Source organism: Vulpes vulpes, chromosome 4 (assembly GCF_048418805.1).
Source record: "Vulpes vulpes isolate BD-2025 chromosome 4, VulVul3, whole genome shotgun sequence".
Classification (NCBI taxonomy): domain Eukaryota; kingdom Metazoa; phylum Chordata; class Mammalia; order Carnivora; family Canidae; genus Vulpes; species Vulpes vulpes.
In genome coordinates, this window is record NC_132783.1 from 65,385,847 (window position 1) to 65,409,923 (window position 24,077).

The window sequence follows — 24,077 nt, forward strand, 5'->3', positions numbered from 1 at the left end:
ACTATATTAAAGAGAGGTCACACATGGTCCAGGACTAGTGTTTCCACGTATGCTGTGTGCACTCTGCTGCTGCATTTTGGCTGCTCTTTCTCACTGGTTTGTCCTAAAAGAGTCACCCTTAAGTCAAAGTGGTTCCTCTGGGTCTTGAGATCATGAGCCACTTGACATATGCTTTTCTGTAAATTTCTACATGTGAAACTATATTTTTTTCAAATCATAAATGAATGAAATTAAGTCTTGTGTCCAAAAAAATGGATGATAGGTTTTACACAGAGACAGAAAACTCATAGTCAGCCCAGGAATACAAACAGGTTTCATCTCCAGGATCACATCCGGGTGATTGGAGGTGTCTGTGTAGTAAAGGCTTGAGAGGCTTAGTGAGGGGATGGGCTCAGATGGACAGTGGTGGCTTGATAACATAAGGCTATCACGGCTGGAAATGCAGTATGAGCACTGCTTATCTGCCTCCCCTGAAGCAGCAATAGGGTTCTGAGTGCTGCTGCCTTCACATGGCCTGGGTGGTGGACTTCATGGTGGAGGTAGTGGCCTCAGCTGGAGACACACATATCATCTACAGTTGATCTGCTAGGACACAAAACTTGCAGGGCGTGTTGTGTGCCAGGCCTTGTGGTAGGTTCATGTCAAACTTTTTAGCTCTCATAATAATACAATGAGATGATGTTTTTATTACCACCCACAGAGGAGAAAACAAAGGAAATAAATAAGTTTCTCAAGGTCACATAGAGAGAAGACCGCAAAATTTGGACCAAAACCCAGATCTGCCTGAGTCCCGAGGCCTGTGCTCCATCTGCCACCTACAACCCCATCCTCAGGGTGCTCTGAGGGGCCCAGCTGACCAAAATAACTCTACGTGGAGCAATGAAGGATCCGATGGGTCTACCAGATAAGAGTGACTTCAAAACACCTCGGATGAGTTCTATTTCAGGCACTGCAAATAAACCCAAATATCCACACACAACAAAAAAACACTGGCCCTCTGGCATTTAATGTTTATTTTCTCAAAGAAAAGAAAGAAATCTCTAGTGTGAAGCAGTGAACTTTCTTTTCCCATTGATAGAACTGGGTAAACAACATTGTCTCTACACTCCGGCAATGGATGTCTGTGGTTCCATTTTAGCCCTAACACTGATTAATGTTGAATCTGTTACCCCACTTTCCAAATTAGGGGAGAGCAAGGGACAAAAAGGGAACTTTTAGGGGTGATGGAAATGCTCTAGATTTGGATTTTGGATTGCAGTGGTGATTACATGGCTCTACGTAGTGTCTAAACTCATTGAACTTAACGCTTAAAAATGTAAGTGATTTTAGGGGCAACTGGATGGCTCAGTTGGTTAAGTTTCTGACTCTTGGTTTCAGCTCAGGTCATAAACTCAGGGATGTGAGGTCAAGCCCCACGTCTAGCTCTGCACTCAGCATGGAGTCTGCTTGTCCCTCTCTCTGCTCCTTTCTCTGCTTGAGCTCTTTCTCTCTCTCTAAAATAAATAAATAAATAAATAAATAAATAAATAAATAAATAAAATATTTTTTAAAAAATTAGATGATTTTATTGTGTGTTAATCAAACCTCAGCAAAGCTGCTAGAAACAGAAGTACAGAATCCTCAATAGATTCCAGCAGCACAGAGAGCCTTTCACAGCGAACTGCAGAGCACAGGTCAGCACATTAACTGTACATTGCTTCCATGGTGAGTACTCATAGCCTATGTCCTGACCTCTTTTCTCAAAATCCAGACGAAACACAAGAGAAGGCAATGTAGCAGAACTTTATCTACTTTGTAGGTCCTCCGTAGATATTGACTGCCTAGGGTTCTGGTGGTTCTTTTTAAACTCCTGTTGATGAGGTCCTACATACTTCAAGGAATAATAGCTAGTAGTATCTTTATACTGTGAGATATTAACTAGGAATCACTTCCATGTCAACCTTTTTAAGAAAATGATGTGGAAAATAAGCTATTCCTAAGAAATGGAGAAGGAACTGGCCACATGTATAGGCTGAGCCAAGAGAGTCAGAGGAGGAATCCCATGGGAGAAACCAGCGTCTCTGTGTTTGTAAGACTATATCTAACCCCCTTTTGGTCTCACTTTAGAAAAAAAAAACTGACAGGTATAACTGACATTATATTAGCATCAAGTATACAATTTTGCATATATTACCAAATGACCAAATGACAGTAATAAGTCTAGTTAATATCCATCACCACATATATCTAACAAAGGTTTTTTTTCTTGTGATGAGAACTTTCCAGATCTACTCCTAGAGACTTTCAAATATGCAATACGACATTATTAATAATAGCTGCCATGCTTACATTATATCCCAGGACTTATTTATTGTCTGACTAGAGGTTTGTAACTTTTGATCCCCTTCACCCACTGTACCCCCACATCCTCCCCTGGCAACTACCCATATGTTCTCTGTGTCTTTGAGTTTGGGATTCCGAGGTTTTTTTGGTCTCACTTTTCTGAACACTAATGAAAAGATATGACAATGCCTTTATGATATGGCAAATCTAAAGGCCAATGGAATGTTTTGCTGGTCCTAAAGCTATTTCAGTGGTAAATAAGGCATCAACAGATTCGAAGATGGGGGGAAACATTTTCATCTCTATCGGGACACAAACTTTTTGAAGCAGACTTGACTCTCTGAAGTTTTAGGGCTCCCTCCAGATAATTACTTTTTCCCTTCAAATGGCATGGCCCTATATCCACATCTGTGGGTTTGTAAATGGAGCCTGCACGATGCTCCATAAGTTGCTTGACTTGACAAAACCAAAAATATCCTTTAAGACATTTAAAAATAAATACAAATGTGTCTGCATTAAGAGGGTTGTATACTCATTTAGCACATGAGTTTGTGAAACCATTTCCATCCACACGATGAGAATGATTGAAAAATTGAGGACAGAAAATGTGTTTGCTGCAAATGGCACCCCCCCGCCCCCGAGCAGGCATGAGTCGGGAGGCATATAAACACGACTGAGTTCTCACATGATCGGCCTTGCTGCTTGTGGAAACGTTATGTTGCATCCTGACCTGGGAGTCAGGAACGTTAAAGGCCAGTTTCCAGTTCACCATGGATTTGGCTCCCTTGTTTCCCCAAACATCGATCTGGTCATTACTGGAGAAGCAGGCATTAAATATTAATGTTCTAGGCATGACTGAGGCAAGAAAAGACACACAGACACCTAAAAATTAAGTTGAGGCACCTTAAAATTAATTAAGAGGCACACATGGAACATATAAATACTGCTATTATCAAGCATAATTTTCAGAAGTTACTCAGATTTGCAGGACCCAGAACAAGGACAAAAATAGAGACTACATGCCAGAAGACTACAATAGTTAAAATTTAGAAACTAAGTCACCAAACTTAACTATAATATGTTCTTCCTCTTACCTCGCCATATAGACCTTCATGATGATCTGGACCAGGCTGGTATTGAGGATGCTCAGAAGTGTGAGCTGGCTGCCTCTGGCCTCAGCCCTTCCCCTTCCCACCTCTGGTTCCTTCCTCCCCTGCAAAGGCCTTACATGCATGTGTGAAACCCCTCAGCAGCACAGCCATGCTCTGTGAACACCTGTGCATAACTGCCCCTTGGTCCTGGGTGTGTGTGGCATGCATGCCAGCAACACAGTGCTGGAGAATGGATCCAGATGCAGATCTCATCACGCCATGAGGTGAGGAACAATTTGGGCAGAGAATTCCCAGGTTTTAAATACGTGAAGCACAGTCTAGTGGGGATAGCACAGGGTCCTGGAGGACATGCTTCATTGGCCCTGCAGACTCCTCATTCTAACATAAGAGGCACAACCATGAAAAGGTCTCTATACTTTGGGGCTTAGGGTAGGGGCTCCTCTTATGGATCTAAAGATGGTTCCAGAGCCGCTGACAACAATACCAAAATCTACCCTACTTAGACTTTGTAAATTCAGGGATAAGAGACAAATAGGAAGCCGTACCTATTTCATCAAAGGATTTCAGAAGACAGAATAGCAATCTCAAGTGTTAAGAGAGGATAACCATCACATATACATGGGCTTTCTTAAAATGCTGTACACTTTTCTCCTAGAAGGTCAGGAATGAAAAGTGGGTCAAAATCCACCTTTGTAAAAAGAGCAGATCAAGTCCGGCATCTAAACACTAAAACCAAAGATGAAGCATTCATTCACTTAACTGATTTGAGAAATATTCACTGAGGACCTTCTATGTGCCAGGCATTGCTCTAAGTGTAGAAAATACAATGGTGGACAGGACAGGTAAAAACCCTGCCCTCATGGTGCCTATATTCCAGGGTGAGGACAGCCAAGAACATAGGTATAAGTAAATCCATTTCCATTTGTGACAGATTCCCTGAAGAAAACAAAACAGGGAGAGACTAGAGAATGAGGAGAGTGTCGTGTGTGTGTGTGTGTGTGTGCATGTGTGCATGCACAGGTGCATGCCTTTCTGTGTGGGGGTGGCTGCTTTAATTAGAAGGTCAGGGATGAACTCAATGAAGAAATTGAAGTGCTCAGTGACCATCGATGACAGATCCTGCTGACCAAGTGGTCACCACAGTGGATCAGGTCTTTTAAGGAGTAAGGCTGAATCTGAGAAGCAAGGGGTTTCCGTCCGAATAGATAGCTCAGCTACCCACGAAGAGTTGCATGTTCCAGAATAAGTCACTATACCTCACCATAGCTCACTAAAGAACTTATAAATGGAGAGGAGGGTGTCTATGGTGTAGAATTTTTATCATGAACCCTCAGTGAGATCATCCATCATATAAAGTGAGTAAGCCCAGGCCAGGTTGTAGGCAGCTCCCCGTAATAAAGTATAATAATTTCTAGTAGCTCGAATAAACCTTGATAGCCAGAAGACTTTTTTCCCCACATATGGAATATGGCAAGGCTCAAATTCCTGGAAAAGACTCAGACAGTTGTAAACTACGGGATGCCTGTCTGTCAGATGGAGAATGTCCCTGAGGCTCTCAGCCGGCAAATACTGTGATGACAGCAGGGACAGGATGACCACAGCCACTTGCAGCTGACATGTTTTGATCGCCTTTGAAATAAAAGGATAAATTGGATCAGGGGTTTTCACATTTGAGCCACAGAAAGATCAAAGGAGCTTGTTAACAGATTCCAGATCTGGCCATTCAGAGATTCTGATTCAGCAGGTCTGAGGTGGAGACAAGGAAATGCATTTTAACTGGGCACCCAGGTAATTCTAAGATGGGTGATCTCCTGACCCTATTTGAGTGACGCCAAGCTCGATGACGATCTTCTGTCTTGGGTAAGACCTTTATGAAAATCTAACCTGAATTTGGCTTGAGAATCTGCTCACATTAAAGGATCAAATTCTCCTAAACTCGAGCAGCCTCAGGAGTCATCTTGCCTTAAACCTAACTCCCACACTGCTTTAATGGTTGGCTGGATAGATTAATACATGCAAACTGCCTTCGGAACCTTGGGAGGGGGGCACTGTCTCACATGGAACCAGAGGGGTGCATGTTTGTTATAGGCCCTGAGGCCCCAAAAGAAAGGGGAGCTGTATAAATGCAAATCAGTGTTGAATTTTTAGCAGCTCTGAGGAAAGCAAACCTTAATGCTTTAGTTAGGCTCCTGGGAATCTGATCTTTACAGTCAGGGTAGGAACACAGTTTCTATCAAGCTCGCGCTCTCAAAAATGTTAAATATTGGCTCTGGTAGTAACAATTTTGAAGAACATTATTATTTGCCTCTAATTCAAATGGTCCTTTTTGCAATAAAACAAAATAAAATGAAATAAATTAAAATTAAAAACTAAACACCACCAACAACAGAAATAAAATATAATACAAGCAGCCAGGCAATCTGGCGTTTCTAGGTTGAGATCTGTTGCTGAACGGTTATGTGACTATTAATTTGTGAGACTTAGTTTCTCCATCTACAGTAGCATCACCCCTTCCACTAACTGTGCTTCCAGTGAGACAGTGGCTATGGACATGGTGGAGCATTTCACTTCCTATCAGCCTAAAGAAACAGCAGCTCTCAAAAATGGATCTCTAGGGGCACCTTGGTAGCTCAGTGGTTGATCATCTGCCTTTGGCTCAGGTCAAGATCACAGGGTGCTGGGATCGAGTCCCACATCGGGCTCCCCCATAGGGAGCCTGCTTCTCCTTCTGCCTATGTCTCTGCCTCTCTCTCTGTGTCTCTCATGAACAAATAAAATCTTATAGAAAAAAAGGGGTCTCTGAGATTCCTCCAACACAGTCAAGCCTATGCTTTTGAGGATGCTAGGAGAACTCAGGATGGCTGATGTAAGGGTGGGGGGTCATCAGAGGAGGAAAACTGTGGCCACAGCAGGCTACTGTGTGAAGGAAGGAGGCAGTGATGGCATGATTCTGCCTACAACTGAGGATATCATCGGACCTGAGTTTCTCAATAACTCAAACCCCAGGGCATAAACGAGAGAAGAAACACTGGAGGCGGACCATCTGTGAACTCTCATCACACACTGGGCAGGGGAAGGAGAGCCAAAGAGGAGATGTGTCCAAAAGGCAGGAGACGTGTGGCCACTGCCATTAGTGATACTCACAGAGTCATTATCTCTGTCCAACCTAATTTCCTTGCTGATCTTTTTGCCTCTCATTCCATTTGGTTCTCTTAGATTTATTTCCGGTTTACATTGCACTTGCCAACCGTGGTTGCTCCAAATGAGCCCCTCAGGCTTCGAGCCCCCAGCATCGACCCTTCCAAGTTGGTTATTGCCATGTCCAATTCTCTAAATCTCTAAGGTCAAATGATGTGAGCACCTTCTGCAGTCTCCTTTGTGCCAGCATCTGTCTGTGATGAACACCCCGGCTTCTATCTGACTCAGCCTCCATGCCCATCTTCCCTCTCTTCCTCATCCCAGTGACTTTTCTCCATCACTGTGCTGTAAGTCATCCTTTTACTCAGTGCCACCCTCCTCCACTGTACCTCTGCACCTGTGTCACAAATCAGGACTATAGGACGCACTAGCCCAAACACAACCCAAGGTGACAGAAGACTTATTTAACAAAAAAAATCCTAGTAAAATAACGACCCAGCAATTGCACTGTTGGGGATTTACCCCAAAGATTCAGATGCAATGAAACGCCGAGACACCTGCACCCCAATGTTTATAGCAGCAATGTCCACAATAGCCAAACTGTGGAAGGAGCCTCGGTGTCCATCGATAGATGAATGGATAAAGAAGATGTGGTTTATGTATACAATGGAATATTATTCAGCCATTAGAAATGACAAATACCCACCACTTGCTTCCACGTGGATGGAACTGGAGGCTATTATGCTGAGTGAAGTAAGTCAATTGGAGGACAAACATTATATGTTCTCATTCGTTTGGGGAATATAAATAATAGTGAAAGGGAATAGAAGGGAAGGGAGAAGAAATGTGTGGGAAATATCAGAAAGGGAGACATAACATAAAGACTCCTAACTCTGGGAAACGAACTAGGGGTGGTGGAAGGGGAGGAGGGTGGGGGGTGGGGGTGAATGGGTGACGGGCACTGACAGGGGCACTTGACGGGATGAGCACTGGGTGTATGTTGGTAAATTGAACACAAATAAAAAATAAATTTATTATAAAAAAATAAATAAAAAATAAAAATTTTTCTTGTTGAATAATATTGTTGAGACTCCTCTTATGCAATGAAAGGTGGTTCTGTTCTTTTGAAAATTAAAAGGAACCAGGGTACCCAGGTAGCTCATTCAGTTAAGCATCCAACTCTTGATTTCAGCACTGGTCATGATCTCAGGTGTAGTGAGACTGAGTCCTGCATCTGGCTCTGGGCTCAGCGGGAAGTCTGTTGGTAGGTTCTCTCCTCTCCCTCCACCCCTCCCCTAGCTCTCACGTGCACATTTGCATGTGCATACTCTCTCTAAAATAAATAAATAAAATCGAAAGAAAGAAAGAAAGAAAGAAGAAGAAAGAAAGAAAGAAAGAAAGTAAGAAAGAAAGAAAGAAAGAAAGAAAGAAAATTAAAAAGAACCAAAACTTTCTTCTAAATGCTCAGCACATTCTGAGAGGCATACTTTCAGGGACTATTAACAATAATTGTACATTTTCTCTTGAGTCATTCTGTTCTTTTTTTTTTTTTAAAGGTTTTTTATTTATTTTATTCATGATAGAGAGAGAGAGAGAGAGAGGCAGAGACACAGGCAGAGGGAGAAGCAGGCTCCATGCCCGGGAGCCCGATGTGGGATTCGATCCCGGGTCTCCAGGATCGCGCCCTGGGCCAAAGGCAGGCGCTAAACTGCTGCGCCACCCAGGGATCCCTTTTTTTTTTTTTTTTTTAATTTAAGAGTCATTCTGTTCTTAAAGAAAGTTTCATTGATATTACTAATTGCATAACTGAAGATACCATAATGCATTATATATTCTACAAGACGATTCCTTTTTTTTTTATATCTGAAAGCCAGATTTCAGTTCTAGAAATGTGATCACTATCTATTCCATATCCTTAAAAGCATATTACTCTAACTCCTGAAGTTCTTACATTACCAGAGGGAAGGAGAGCAGAATGAAAAATATTGAACATTCCATGGGACCAATCACAGTATTGCTTGCAGAAGTTGGCTAACTTCTGCAAGCAATAAGTTGTGTTTGGCTAAAATGGCTCACTGCAGGTGTTACATCCTGTTAAGAGCAACAGTGGTCTCTTCAGACCCAGGTGAAATGATTTATGGCTCTTCTCTTTTGACAATGGCTTGTGTCATCTAACCATGCACACACAGAAATGTGCCTCAACAGGTGTCAACAGTTTATAAACCATCCAGGCTTCCACCAATGCCAACAGATGTCAAAAAACTCAAGGCTGTGAGTGTCTTTCCAGACATGGTTGCTATATTTTATTCTCATCTACAGCTGACAGCTGCTTCTGAGTTAAGGCTGCTACCCCATAAGGCACAACAGAGATGAAGAGGAAAGAAGCAACAGGCCCAGAGCAATCAGAAAAAAAGGAGGCGTGAATTTTGGTCATGGGTACTTACAGAAGGTTAACTTAAGTGCTTGCTATTTAGAAAAACAGTGCTTGGGCAAAACACTGTGCTTTTATGATTAGTTAAACATTGAAGATGGTTAATAATCTGGAAGTAAAAGTTCTATTTGTTGGGAACATAAGGTGAACTTTTAAAGGAAGAATTTTTTAAAAGAAGTTTTGCTTTAAAATATTAATAAGGACAAATTACTACTGAACTTAGCCATTATTTTATGTCACCTTCCTTTTTTATGATTCTTTCCTTTCTTTAAGTCAAAAACACTAGCCCACATCTAGTTATAGCAAAACTTAGAGAATTAACTAATTGTCCATAAAGCACATTTTCTATCTCAAAAGGACATAATAAGCAAAACAATGTAAATTTGCCTTTTTTCTTTTGAATATAAATTCATTAAAAAGACATATACTGCAACAGTTTTGGGAAATAAATGCAGAAACTTTAAATAAAAACAGATTTTAAGAATGCTTTCACTTTATGTGTCTTAGACAATAAATCAGATTCTTGGTGGGTCTGTGCAATTATAGACACAGTGAGAATCAAAACTGTTTCGGGTTCAATGAGTAAAAGAGTTAAACAGTCTGGGTTTTAGGAAAGCTTTTTAAGAGTACTTATATATAATTGCAGAACTTATTTCCATCACTTACATCAAGCAGGGCTATTGCCTTGCATTGTACAAGTACCATAATCACTTTTCCAGAGGTAACATAATTCAACTGTATTTAGAAAATCTTACAGATAAACTAGCTTTGAAGACAGATAAGTAAAAATAGCCATGACTTAAAAGTCACAGATATCAAACTGGAATTGGCAGTTCTTGTTAAATAATCCTTTTAGGGGCATCTGGGTGGTTCAGTCAGTTAAGCATCTGCCTTTGGCTCAGGTCCTGATCTCCAGTCCTGGGATTAAGCCCCGAGTTAGGCTCCCTGCTCAGTGGGGAGTCTGCTTCTCCTTCTCCCCCTCATGCTCTTTCTCTCTCTCAAACAAATAAATAAAACCTTTAAAAAAACAAAACAAAACAAAACAAAACTCATCCTTTTAATGTAATCGTTCAGCTTTTCCTTCATTCAAAATAGTATGTTTGTGAAAAAAGTCTAGAATATTTAGAAATATGTAAAGCAAAAATTAAGATGATCTATAATTCAACCATTCAGGAAAACAGATAACTAATAAAATGGTGTTAATATTTCAGTGAATTTCCTTAAAAAATATTTTGGTGTAACACTGCAAAATTGAGATCTCCTTTCAGTTTTGTATCCAATTTTTGTGTTTAGCTTTCCTTAAGGGTATTCTCTCATTATCAGATATATTTCTTAGCAGCTTGATTTTTAATCATTGTATGACATACCGTCAGAGGGATATATTATAATTTCTTTAAAGCATTTTCTATTTTTGAAAATGCAGGTTTCCATTCTTTTGATTTTATAAATGATAAAATATGTCATATATTAAAGTAAGTGACCAAATCTTGTCCATTGTAGCTATTACCTTTCAAAGGAAAGCTGGCATTTTCATGTATTGCTAATGAGAATATAAATGGGTATGTTTAAGGAGGGCAACTTCGCAGATCCATAGATATTATGAATTATGAATTATAAATTCAAAATTCATACTTTTAAGTGAAGCAATTCTATAATTAGAAATGTATGGTATAGATTAATTAATCAATGACAAAGGAGGTCAGAATATACAATGGAAAAAGGACAGTCTCTTCAAAAATAGTGTTGGGAAAATTGGACAGCCACATGCAAAAGAAGGAAACAGGACCACTTTCTTACACCACATACTCTAATAAATTCAAAATGGATTAAAGACCTACCGTGAGTTCTGAAACCATTAAACTCCTTAGAAGAAAACATGGGCAGCAAACTCTTGGACACAGGCCTTAGTAATATTTTTCTGGATCTGTCTCCTTAGACAAAAGAAAAAAATAAAAAGTAAATAATTGGGACTACATCAAACTAAGAAGCTTTGCACAGCAAGGAAACTTAAAAAAAAGAAAAGGCAACCAACTGAATAGAAAATATTTGCAAATGATATATCTGATAAGGAGTTAATATCCAAAATATAAATAAAACTTATACAACTCAACATCAACAAAACAAAAATGGGCAGAGGACCTAAATAGACATTCTTCTATAAAAAGAACAGATGGCCAAAAGATATGGAAAGATGGAAAGAAACCATCAGGGAAATGCAAACCAACACCACAATGAAGTATCACCTCATACCTGTCAGAGAGGCTAGAATCAAAAGGAGAAACAAGTGTTTGCAAGGATGTGGAGAAAAGGGAACACTCTTGCACTGTTGATGGGAATGTAAATTGGTGCCTTCACACTAGGGAAAACACCATGAAAATTAAAATTAAAAATAGAGCTATCATATGATTCGTAATCATTTATTCATTTCATTCACTCAGTAATCATTTCATTCTCAAAGAAAATGAAAATACTAATTAGAAAAGATGTATACACCGCTATGTATTTTTTCAGTATTATTTACAATAGTCAAGATTTGGAAGCAGCCTATGTGTCCAACAATAGAGAATGGATAAAGAAAACATGGTGCATATATATACAATGGAATACTAACCATATAAAAGAATGAAATCTTGGCATTTGTGACAACATGAGTGGACCTGGAGGGTATTATGCTAAGTGAAATAAGTCAGAGAGAGAAATGTAAATACCATGTGATTTATGTGTAATCTAAAAAACAAAACAAATGGAAACAGATTCAAAAATACAGAGAACTGGTGGTTGCCAGAGGGGAGGTGTGTAGGGGGATAGGCAAAACAGATGAAGGAGAGTAAGAGGAACAAAGTTGCAGTTCTAAAACAAGTAAGTCACAGAGAAGAATAGTTCAGCATAGGGAACATGGTCCATAATATTGTAAGATGTTGTAGGGTGACAGTCACTGAACTTATGGTGATCATTTCATAACATAAATAATTGTCAAGTAATAATGTTGTACCCCTAAAACTAACATAATGCTGTATTTCAATTAAAAATAAAAAAATAGGGATCCCTGGGTGGCGCAGCGGTTTGGCGCCTGCCTTTGGCCCAGGGCGCGATCCTGGAGACCCGGGATCGAGTTCCACGTCGGGCTCCCGGTGCATGGAGCCTGCTTCTCCCTCTGTCTGTGTCTCTGCCTCTCTCTCTCTCTCTGTGTGACTATCATAAATAAATAAAAATTTAAAAAAAAAGATTTAAAAATAAAAAATAAACTTATCCTGCAAATATACACACATATAGCAGATGAAATGAGTTTGTATAAAGTTTTTCATTATACCTTTCTCTGGGATAGAAAAATATTGGAACTAATCTAAAAGTTCATAATTAGGTTAAATACATTATTGTCATTATTAAATGGAATATTATGCAGCTAATAAAAAATAAGGCAGTTCTTTACGTACAAATATGTAATAAACCCCAAGATAATTTACGGTGAAAAAATTATACAAAGTAACATATAAAGTCCTATGCATTGTGTAAATAATAAGATGAGATAAACATATAGCTTGCTTGAACATGCAACAGAATAATTCTGGAACAATAGGTAAGAAACTCGTAAAACCAGTTGCCTTCAGGGAAGCAAACGTGTGGCCAGGGAATAGGGTTGGAAGATAAAATTTTTACCATATGACATTGCATCATTCATGGCTATGAGCCATGAAAATATATTGTTAATCAAGAAATCAAATCTTTAGAGAATTTAAATGGAGAAACAAAAGAGGATATTCACAACCAACACTCATGCATTCAATACTTACATTTGCCAAATTTGAACATTTTTTCTGTGGACATAGTTCAGTTCTCCTGCCTGTCTTCCCTGAACTCAAAACTCAGTGGTGCTAAGGTGGCTGGAACTTGCAAGTCAGGTTTCCAAAAAGAAGGAATTATATGCAGAAAGAACTACAGGAATCTGTATAAAATTTCCTTGCATCTTTGGGCTTATTATTCCATATAAACACAGGGCAAAGCTTGGAAGAAAACAGAGAGTAAGGAGATGTGAGTTGGATAGAGGTTTTTGAGGTCCTAAATCCAAGGAGATACTAGAATTCAAAACAGTCTCAGTAGAGAGAGCTTGCTGAACACTCTGGGTATTCTGTTGAGACCTAGTAAATGGTTATGCCCAGACCTACAGTAAGGGCTATTCTAGAACTTACCTAACAAAGCCCAAGAACAGACTTCTGTAGGATCACACCAATGTGCAAATTGACTGCCTGCCAGAAACCTCAACACTCTTTATAGGAAGACAATAAAATCCAGTTCTCAACAATGCAGTATTCATAACAGCCTACAATAAAAAAATTACTAGCAATGAAGCCATAAAATGTGACCAATAATGAGAAAAAAATTGAAACAGATACAGAGATAATACATTTGTTGAAATTAGCAGTCAGAACTTCCAAGTCCGCTGAAATTTTATCTCTGTTTTCTCTACCAATTACTCTTACATTCACACTCTAGTTCCTGGAGCCACCATTCCAGACACAGAGTGGAAAGACAGGGTGGATGTGTGACTGGATCACTGTATTTCTTTTGTCTCAAGAATCACAGGACTTGTCCACGGTCCATGAACATTCTCTTCATTTTATCCAATTTGCTGAGTAGAAGCATAAGTTTAATAGCCATTACTTTGTTAATAGCATTAATGTCATAATTAATGACATTGTTTGAATTGTTAGTAAGTTTGGGCATAGATTTCAAATATTTTTTGAGTTATTTAGGTACCCTCTTTTGTGAAATGTTTGATTCTTAACTTTGTTCCAATATATTCCTAAATTGTTTGTCCTTCTCCTGACTTATATGAATTTTGTAGGTATTTTGGATCCTTACTTTTTAAATTAAAAATAATTTCTTACCTAAAAACCATAAGAGGACTCTCTATGATTTTTTTTCCATAAAATTAGAACTTTACTGTACAGAATGGATTTTTTTTTGCATATTGTAAAGCTGAAAATTTTCATTTTAAACATAAGGAAAAACATTTCAACATGCAGGGAACCACGTGTTACCATTTACTTTGTTCCATTATCCATTATTTTATTCCTATTCCAATGGCACATTTCATTAATTACTTTAGCTTTATAATCTATTGTGACATCTTATTAGACAAGTTTTATCACAGGATATCTTTTTCAAAATTGTCTTTACTCTTCTTAGGCATCTTCTCTTCCACACAGTCTTGAGAATCATTTGCCATGTTCAGGTATTACTTAATTCCTTAATGATGTGAAAAAACTGAAGTCTTCTGTGTAGTACCAAAAAGGATACAGAATTAAAATGAATATAACTTATAGGATAATCTAGGATTCTGTATTCCAAAAACAAATCCTCCGATGAGATAAATGCTTGATTATTTTTTCCCATCTCTCAGTCCCCAGGAGTGGGAAGTGTGAACAATGATCTAGTCTGGGTTGCATGCGGCCAGGCTTTTTTTACTCTTGCTACTCCAATACCTGCTCACCCTCCTCCCCAGCTTTACACTATCCACTACCCCCTTCAAAGGCTAGCCTACTAAATGATAAAATCAGTGTACGGTCTGCATCCCTGACCCATGCCCCAGGTTGAAATCTGAACAGAATTTGCTTCTATCTTCACTGTTTTTCAGACAGAATCCAGCTAGTCCCTGCCTTCCCTGCAAGTTCCCAGTGGGCTCCATGGAAAAAAAAAAAAATGAAGAGGCAGGTTTCAGGAGAGATGTGGAACATGGGAAATGATTAAGGCTTTACATTACAATAATTAGTTCTTTCCTCCAAATCAGACTTTCTTTGATTTGGCCAGAAAGCGCAGCCTGAAAATTAAAAAGTGATTTAATTAAATCTCCTGAGAGTTAAGTCCGAGTATTCATCCAGAATTACAAATGGAGAGGGGTTCCTAGGTGGCTCAGTGGTTGAGCGTCTGCCTGTGGCTCAGGTCATGATCCCGGGGTCCTGGGATTGAGCCCTGCATCAGGCTCTCCTCTGAGAACCTGCTTCTTCCTCTCCCTCTGCCTGCTGCTCTGCCTATTTGTGTTCTCTCTCTGTCAAATACATACATACATACATACATACATACATATGGAGAAATTGAGGTGCAGCATGCATGCTAAGGGAATTCCGACAACCAGTAATTATTCATGCACAGTAGCACTACAGCATTAGCATATTATTCCAGTAAATAAATTCTTAGAAGATCAGTAGTTCACATGCCTTGATTAATAATAGTAGTGACATGGGCACTAAAGAAAAACCTAAATCAACACAAGTAACGCATAATTAGAGCACAGATGATTAAAAAAAAAAAAGATGCCCAAATGCACATTACAAAAATTCAAAACAGGAGAACACTAATTAACTTCAAGTCTTTGCTAGGACTACATCTGATTACAAGTTGTCATGTATTTCCTGGCTGAACTTTTGCATAAATGCTCTTAATTTCCCCTAATGAAACTGTGGAAATCGAGAATTGTATTGTGAAACTAAAAAAATAAAAACCTTTCAAAACAATCACCTTGCAATTCAATCCAACTGTCATCAGTTTAAGGACAAGGTAATCAGGAGTGTCTGACAAGGAGGAAAGAGAACAAGGGTCTGCATGGCCACTAGACTGGCCGGGTGCCACACTCAGATGGAAGGTAGATCTAGATCTCAGGTTCCAAAGGACCTACCAGGGATCCAGAGATGATCTTCTGGGGAAACCTTTGCAATTGTATTCAAAATGTTGTGTGGGCCACAAGTTTAACTTTCATCAAATTCGCAAATGATTCATGAGCTTCTGAGGGTGAACATTCAACAGTGGTATTCACAGGAACGGTTAAGTCTGGAGTAGAGATGAGGGGTGGGGAAAACTGTGCTAACAGAGATTCAGCTCAACCCTGATCAGGACAGGGGTGCAGACAGAGTACAGAGCACAGCCATTGCAGCCCTGTCTATGCCCCACCCTTGTCCCTCATACGGCCATTTCCATACACTCCTGCCAGTCGGTAACTGCCATGATTGGCATGTCTAGGCCCTTTACTGGAATGTAGGCAGTCATACTGCCCTCCTGCACCATGAGCCCAAAGCATTAGGGAATTCACCTCCCTGAGAATAGACCTTGACCAGCGACTCTTGAGAACTGGTATATATATTCTCAAGCTTCCTCACCCATGAGTTGGGATAATTCTGAGATGTGTTTTTCATATGGCTTCCCAGAGGTCCCCCTCCAAGGGATGGAGAGTCCCCCACATCCATGCAGATGGAGTTGGTTTAATAACTCCCCCTTAGGGGCCATCTTCCCATCCCTAGGTCACTTCCCCACTCCCCTCCTGGTCTTCTCTGTATCTCTCAAGACAACTACTTGCACTTAAGCCCCTTGTCTCAGGGATCATGTGGCGGAAACTGGACTAAGACCAGCCAACACTTGACCCCAGCTCCTTAGCACTGGCAATTCTTTATCAGCCATCATATCTTCTTACCACAGGAGTTTCCAGAGGTCTCAACAGGTGCAGAGTGGCAATTAAGTCTCCAACAAGAAGTTGTAGAGGCAGATCTGTTTCCTCAGAGGTCTCCAGGTTCCTACTGCACCCTCACTTCTGGAAAACGTACAATCTTTTTCAATCTCCACTTTCTGAGAGGGGGATCCTCTCCTGAGGAGAGCTGGCTCCCCGGGAAGTATTCAATGTTCTCTGAGTGCTATCTGTGTAGCCCTCTGACTCAGGTAAATGGAGGCCGGGGTCTGAGTGTCCTGGGGCTGTGGGTAGAGCTTGTAGTCCCTAGGTCTCAGAAGACTGTTTGCAGAAACCAATTTCTCGCTTTTATAGCCTGTGTCTCCACTGGGGCATCTAGGCTTTTCTTCAAGCAAGAACCTGTTAAATAACAAAAATTCAAATTAGTAAATGTGAAGATCTAATTGGCTTTATTAAGTGATTCCTGAATCAAGCAGCATCCATCTAGCATGTAGAGGGAAACTCGGAGGCTTGTACAAAATGGAAGGTTTTTATAGGAAGAAGGGTGAGGCAAGGAGCTATTAGCAAAAGAAAAGCAAGAGGGAAGGGCTCAGGTTTTACCATGCAGATTATCTCTGGTGGGGTAGCAGGGGGCCAAGTGACATATTCCCTCTTTGGTGCCCATCAGAAGATTTACGGCTGGTGGCTTAAGACCACATTTCTGGGGGAGGTTGAAGCTACAATTAGGTTAGGTATTAAGTCTTGGTTTGTTCACTTGGCCTAAATGACGCCATTCTGGACCTGTGGTTTTCTTTTTTAACAAACCAAAATCCCCTGCTTCCTGGGCCATAGCTACTTTATCCGGAAGCAACTTTGGCCTTGTGGGAAGAGCTGCATTTGGGTGCAGAAGCTCTGGGTTTGTGTTCTAACTCTAGCTATGTGACCTTCTACAAATCATTCAGGTTGTCTAGCCTTGGTTTTCTCATCAGTAAGATGTTCAAAATTAATAAAATTACATGCATCTAACAGGGTGGTGATGTGGATTAGGAGAGACAGGTGCTTGTAATGGTATCTTGTAAATGAAATTTAACCTATGGAGATAGTATTTTTCACTGATCATGTTAGCAAAGATAAGAATGTCTGATAATAAATTTTTTTTTAATTAAAAAAAAAAAAGAAAGAAAGAATGTCTGATAATGCACTATGCTGGTAGGGACTGGGAAAACAGGAACTCACATACACTGCCCCTGGCAATGCAAACTGTTACCACTTCCCTTGAAGGAACCTTTGGCCAAAGCATTCAAAATTGCAAAGACACATGCCCTGTAACCTAGCACTTCCATTCCCCAGAATGTGTGCTCAGACATACTCGTACACGTGTGCAAAATGACACGCACACAGAGAAGATGTGAATATAATTCACAGCATTGTTTATGATACAAAAATACTTGGTATAACCTATTTAGGTTGTTTAGTCATCCAAATTGGATGGGTTGAATAAATCACAGTTTGATGACTCAGTAAAATTCCATGTAATCATTAAAAAGAGCAAATCAATTCCATATACTCTGACACAGAGTCATCTCTGAAATATCTTCTTTTTTATTTTATTATTTTTTAATAATAAATTTATTTTTTATTGGTGTTCAATTTGCCAACATACAGAATAACACCCAGTGCTCATCCCGTCAAGTGCCCCCCTCAGTGCCCGTCACCCATACACCCCCATTATCCCCCCCGCCCTCCTCCCCTTCCACCACCCCTAGTTCGTTTCCCAGAGTTAAGAGTTTTGCTCACATGAACAATTAGCTCTAATAGTATTGCATGTTTCACTGTTTTCTAGTTTTTTTTTTTTTTAATATTAAGACTCCTCTGAAATATCTTCTTAAATGGAGGAGGGGAAGAGGGAAACAGGTGAAGAACAGTATATATATAGTTTGCAATGATTTGTGTAAAAATAGTTATACAGTTGTGCAAAACTCTGAAAAAATACATAAAACACTGTTGGATAGGAGAATCACACACAGCTAGAGGACCAGAGAGCTAAGGGGGTCTTCTGATATCTTTTTTTACTTTCTGCATCTAATTCCATGCATGAGTACTACCTATCCAAATAGCGTTAATAAAAAAAAACAAACAAACAAACTAGGAAACAGTGAAACATGCAATACTATTAGAGCTAGTAGTTCATGTGAGCAAAACCTAATAATAGTGCTTGCAAAGCAAAATACTGCAGCGTAAGATCCTGGGCAACTTGAACAAAGGGCTTCCAGGCTCCCAGGGACTACTCAGCCTCCACCCCTAGGTGGCACCACGATTCTCATGAGGTCCCCAGATTCATTCACTTCAGTCTCAACCCTGGGTCACAGCTGCCGGGGAGGAGTGACCTGGTTTTCTCTTATGGTGTGGAGCTTGGCGGGGGGCCAAGTGGTTAGCATAATAAGATCAAACATTTTCCTCATTTCCTCACCCTGCGTTCTCTGTACACACACGCAGACGACAGCCTGCTGCCTGGCTGCCTTTGTCACAAGTTCCACAAGCAGATGTGTTTGTGTTTACTACTGCTCTGTATTTGCATGTTTGTTTCCCTCCCAGTGGGCCTCACTGGGTTGTCTGGGAATTGCGTGCCTGTGCCTGGGGGCTGGCATATTGTTGCAGTACTTCATGCAGTGTTACCATCTTGGGCTCCAGCTCTCAGGGCCTTACTGGTGCTGAAAAGCACTTATCTGGCTTTCTTTCAGATTACAAGCACCTGCAGAGGCTGCCAAAAAAGGCATCACAGGATTTAAGCCCATTTAGTCTGTTCAGGCTGCTATAACACATCATCATGGACTGGATGGTTTAGACGTCAATTTGTTTCTCACAGTCCCGGAGGCTGGAAGTTCAGGATCAAGGTACCAGCAGATCCCTGTCTGCTGAGACCCTGCTTCCTCATGTGCACGTGGCCATCTTGCTGTATCCTCACAGACAGAGAGGAAGCAGGGTCTCCTGTCTTCTCTATAATCCCATTACAGGGGCTCCACTCTCAGGACTTAACCACCTCCAAAAGGCCCCACCTCCTAACAGGATCCCACTGGAGGTTAGGTGTCAACATATGAATATAGGAGGGGGCAGGGATACAAAATGCCAACCACACTGACCCACAGTCTTGCAGGGGCGTCAAAGAAATCCTTCAAGAACCATCAGCCACCATATAGTTGTTACTCTGAGTACATGAACTGGTGAAGCGATGATCTTGAGGGTCACGAGGTGTGGTATGCCACATTCCAGGGGCATTACAGGCCAGACTCTCTCAATCCTATTGGACCAGTGTTCTCTTCTTCCAACAAATAAGTTGTCACATTCTCCTTATTATTTGGAAATGAAATCTATAAATAATATTACCACCTACACATAGAATTTCAATAAAGGAAACCATTATAATTGCAATATAAGTTAAACTAGAAGGAAAGTCACTTGTAATAAAATGGTCTATCTTTCCACTTGTAAATGCTCAGGTATGAGCACGCTAGAGGATGTGGTGCAGCCTCTGGATATTTGCATGTCTCTGCTGAGTCACCAGGAATGCAGCAGCTACATACATAGTGTGTAGGTGTGTATTACACTAGCAAATCACATGGCAAGAGGACAATGATGGAAGCAACAGAATTTTCTGAAACCAGAAATCACTCCTGAATCTTACAGCAGAATTCTTAAAAAAATTTAAACCCTCCCCCAAAATACTTTGGGTTTATACACCAAAGGAAATTTTACAAATAAAATGCACTTACATAAACATAGATCAGATTTTCACTGACAATCATGTAGGATGTGTGGGAAGACTCTTCAATGAGCATGACCCTCCCATGCATTGAAGGATTCTTAGCATTCCTGACCTACATCTAAATGCTGATACCTACCTGAGTCCCTAATGATTGTGACAATGAAATGTTCATGCACATTTCTACTACACACTGATGTAACCAGCCTTCTCTGGGCTCTGCCTGGCCCTGAGAATCTCCCCAACTGGTTTCCAAGACCCTTTAGCTTTCTACTCTTAGGAGTCACTGGTTTGGATAACACATTTTCTTTACAGCATCATAGCAGAACATGCATGTTACCTGGAAGAGCCACCAGCGCAGCATGAGTTCATACACTGAATGCATTAACTGCTATATTATAGCATGTATCCCTGAGGTAATAGAAATTGGCAGGAGGGTTGATAGCCTAGGTATGAAATTTTGCAGAGAGGGAATGGGTTCAGATGTGATGGTGAATGTACACAACTAGCCACAGGCGGGTATTTGCGTACCTGTCTTCACAATTATTTTGCCTATGTGCCCCTGAAATATGTTTAAAATCCATCACCTTGGGGCACCTGGGTGGCTTGGCAGTTGAGTGTCTGCCTTTGGCTCCGGTCATGATCCCAGGGTCCTGGGATGGAGTCCCATGTCGAGCTCCCCGCAGGGAACCTGCTTCTCCTTCTGTCTGTGTCTTTGCCTCTCTCTGTGTGTCTCTCATGAATAAATAAAAAAAAAAATCCATCACCTAGCATGTTGTGAGATTGACAACAAAATTTTAAGTGCACATGGTTAAAAAGATTATAATTTCTGGAGTATTATGCATATTGTCATTTTAAGAAATAATTATTACCTTATCTTTTATATCCTGTGGAATCTAAATACCCACGTAGTTTTTACCATCCCAGCATTATCTATTTTATTACAGAAATTTTCAATCATACAGGAAAGTTGAAATAACTTTATATTGAAGACCCACCACCTATATTCAACCCTTGACTTACTACAGATCTATCCATCTCTCCATCACTCTATCCAAACATCAATCCATCTTATTTTTATGCATTTCAAAGTAAGTTGAAGACATCAGACATTCCTCCTCAAAACGCTCCAGCATGCATATCATTAATTAGAATTCCATATCTGCTTACATATTTTTTCTTTTGAGGTAAATTGATATAAATAAAATGCACAAATCTTTTCTCACTTGAACCTTGAACCCTTATAAAGATATAGCACATTAACTTCACTGCAGAAAGATTCCTCTATGCCTTCCCAGTAACTCTCCAACCCCACTCCCTCAAAGTTCTAATTTTTTTCTTCCCATACAATAGTTTTGCCTATCAGAGAACATCATATAAACGGAGTCATACAAGAAGTACTCTTTCACTCAGCAAGCTTCTGACGTTCACCCATATTTTTGTGTCAATCAGTAGCCTGTTCCATTTCACAGCTGAGTAGCATTCCATAGTATGAATTTATAACAATTCTGCTGTTGATAGACATTGAAGCTGTTTCCAGTTTGGGGCTATTACAAATAAAGCTGTTCTGAATATTCTTGTACAAGCCTTTTTGTGGACATATATTTTCACTTCGCTTAGATAAAACATAAGATAGAATTTGAAATATATTAAGATTTATAAAACTGCAAAGGGTTTGTATCATTTTACGCTCCCAACAACAATGTATGAGGTCTGTGTTGCTGAGAATAACTGACCTCCATTATATAAACAGTATTAAGTCCTCTAATTCATAAATATGCTGCATTTTCCCATTAGCTTAGTTCCTCTTTCATTTCTCTCAACAATGCTTCACAGTCTTCAGTGCACATCTTTTATTCAATATATTCCTTAGTAATTTAATTTTTAATTCTTTTGAAGATAATTTTTCAATTTTATTTCTTAGGTTTTTTGCTATCGGCATATAAAAATACATTTAACCTTGTGTCCTGAAACCTTGTTAAATTCATTTATTGGTTCTACTATTTGTTTTGTAAATTTCTTATCCTTTTGTATAAACAATGATGCCATAGGCAAATAGAGGCTTGACTCTTCCTCACTTCTTTTACTTCTTCCTGACTCTCATGTCTTTTATTTATTTTTTCTTACACTATCACACCAGCTAGAACCCATAACACAACACTGAATGGGAGGAGTCACAGCGAACATTCTTGCTTTGTCTCCAGTCTTAGGGGGAAGGTTCACTGTTTTACCATGTGAAAGATTTCAATCTAAAGTGGACCTTCAAATGGAGAATCTCATACACATGCCCTCAGAAGAAAAGAACTTAAGAATTGAGATTAATTTTCCTAAAATGCCTGATTTACAGAATACCTTTATCTCCTGACCAATGAACATCCACAAAGAATCTCTCCTCATCCTCAAGCCAATGAATTTACTCCTGGGACTCTGGCTGGACTTCCCCTTGCCCATAAATATAACCTGCCCCATCAACAGAACTGCCTACAACTTGTTACAGCATGCACTTCCCAAATTGCAATTCCTCTGGCATTCTCTTATTTTTTATTTTTTTAAGTAGGCTCCACACCCAACGTAGGGCTTGAACTCATGACTCTGAGATCAAAAGTTGCACACTCTACACTCTACCCACTGGGCTGACCCTCCTCTGCTATTCTTGAATAAACTCAATTCCTAGTCATTCAAGACTGCCTCAGTTTACCTATTCATCTAGGTTGACATCCCTTAAGTATGATGTTAGCTGTACATTTTTAAAGATTTTATTTGTTTATTTTACAGAGAGTGTGTAAATGGGGGGAGGAGCAAAGGGGTCGTGGGAGGAACATAACCTCTAGCAAACTCCATGCTGAGCATAGAGTCTAACCCTGAGATCATGACCTGAGCTGAACCCAAGAGTCAGAAGATCATTAGATGATCTTTAATAGAATAAGGAAGGTCTCCTGCATTCTCAGTTTATGGAGCACTTGTGTCATGAAAGGATGCTGTATTTTGCTCATCATTTTTTACTGTATCCATTAAAATGATATGATTTTCCTCCTTTATTCTATTAATAGGATGAATTATATGGATTAATTTTTGAGCATCAAACCCACATTCTATAACTGTGGCAAACCTTACGTGGTGATGATGTATTATTCTTTTTATGTTCTGATTTGATTTGGTATGTTTTTTTTTTTTTTTGAGGCAATTTCCCTTCTCTGTTCCTGAGTGATACTAGTCTGTAATTTTATTTTTCTTTTCTATTATTCTTTATGATGTCTTTGTTAACTATTGATATGTAGTACTGGTATGCTAGTCTCATAAAATGGGTTGGAAAATGTTCCTCTATTTGCTAAAAGAGGTTTTGTAAGATTGATGTCATTTTCTCCTTAAACATTTGATAGAATTTAGTAGTGAAAAACTCCTGACTTACAGTTTTTGTGGAAAGATTTTTGATAATTCAATTTTTCTTTCTTTAAATTTACTATCCAAATTTTCTCTTTCATCTTGGTAAATTTTAGTTTCTGAAGAATTTGTCCACCTAATTCATCACATTGTTGATTTAAAACTGTTTTTAATATTCCTTTAACTTATTTTAATGTCTGCGAGATTTAGATTGACAGCTTCTCTTTCATTCCTGATATTGGTGATTTGCATTCTCTCTCTCTCTTTTTTTTTTTTTTTCTTAAATCAATCTATTTTGGAGTTGATCAATTTTGCTGATCGTTTTAAAGAACCATCTTTTGACTTTGTTGATTGTGTTCTATTGTGTTGAATTTTGCTCTTCATTACTGTTTTCCTTGTACATCCTTTGTGTTTACATTGCTCTTCTTTTTCTACCTTCTTACATTGAAACTTTAGGTTGTCCATTTAATGCTTGTCTGCACAATATTTAAAAAAAGAAAC

The 24,077-nt window shown here is 39.5% G+C and overlaps 1 protein-coding gene across 1 annotated transcript in view; it reads left to right on the forward strand.

Annotated features, from left to right (window-relative positions):
• The first annotated feature begins 4,543 nt into the window (after positions 1 to 4,543).
• Positions 4,544 to 24,077, forward strand: part of LOC140598749 (uncharacterized) — a 57,430-nt gene continuing 37,896 nt past the window's right edge. Inside the window, exons 1-2 of the mRNA XM_072757278.1 lie at positions 4,544 to 4,585; positions 6,651 to 6,739. Of these exons, the coding sequence (XP_072613379.1) occupies positions 4,544 to 4,585; positions 6,651 to 6,739 (131 nt within the window). The remainder of the gene's footprint in view (positions 4,586 to 6,650; positions 6,740 to 24,077) is intronic.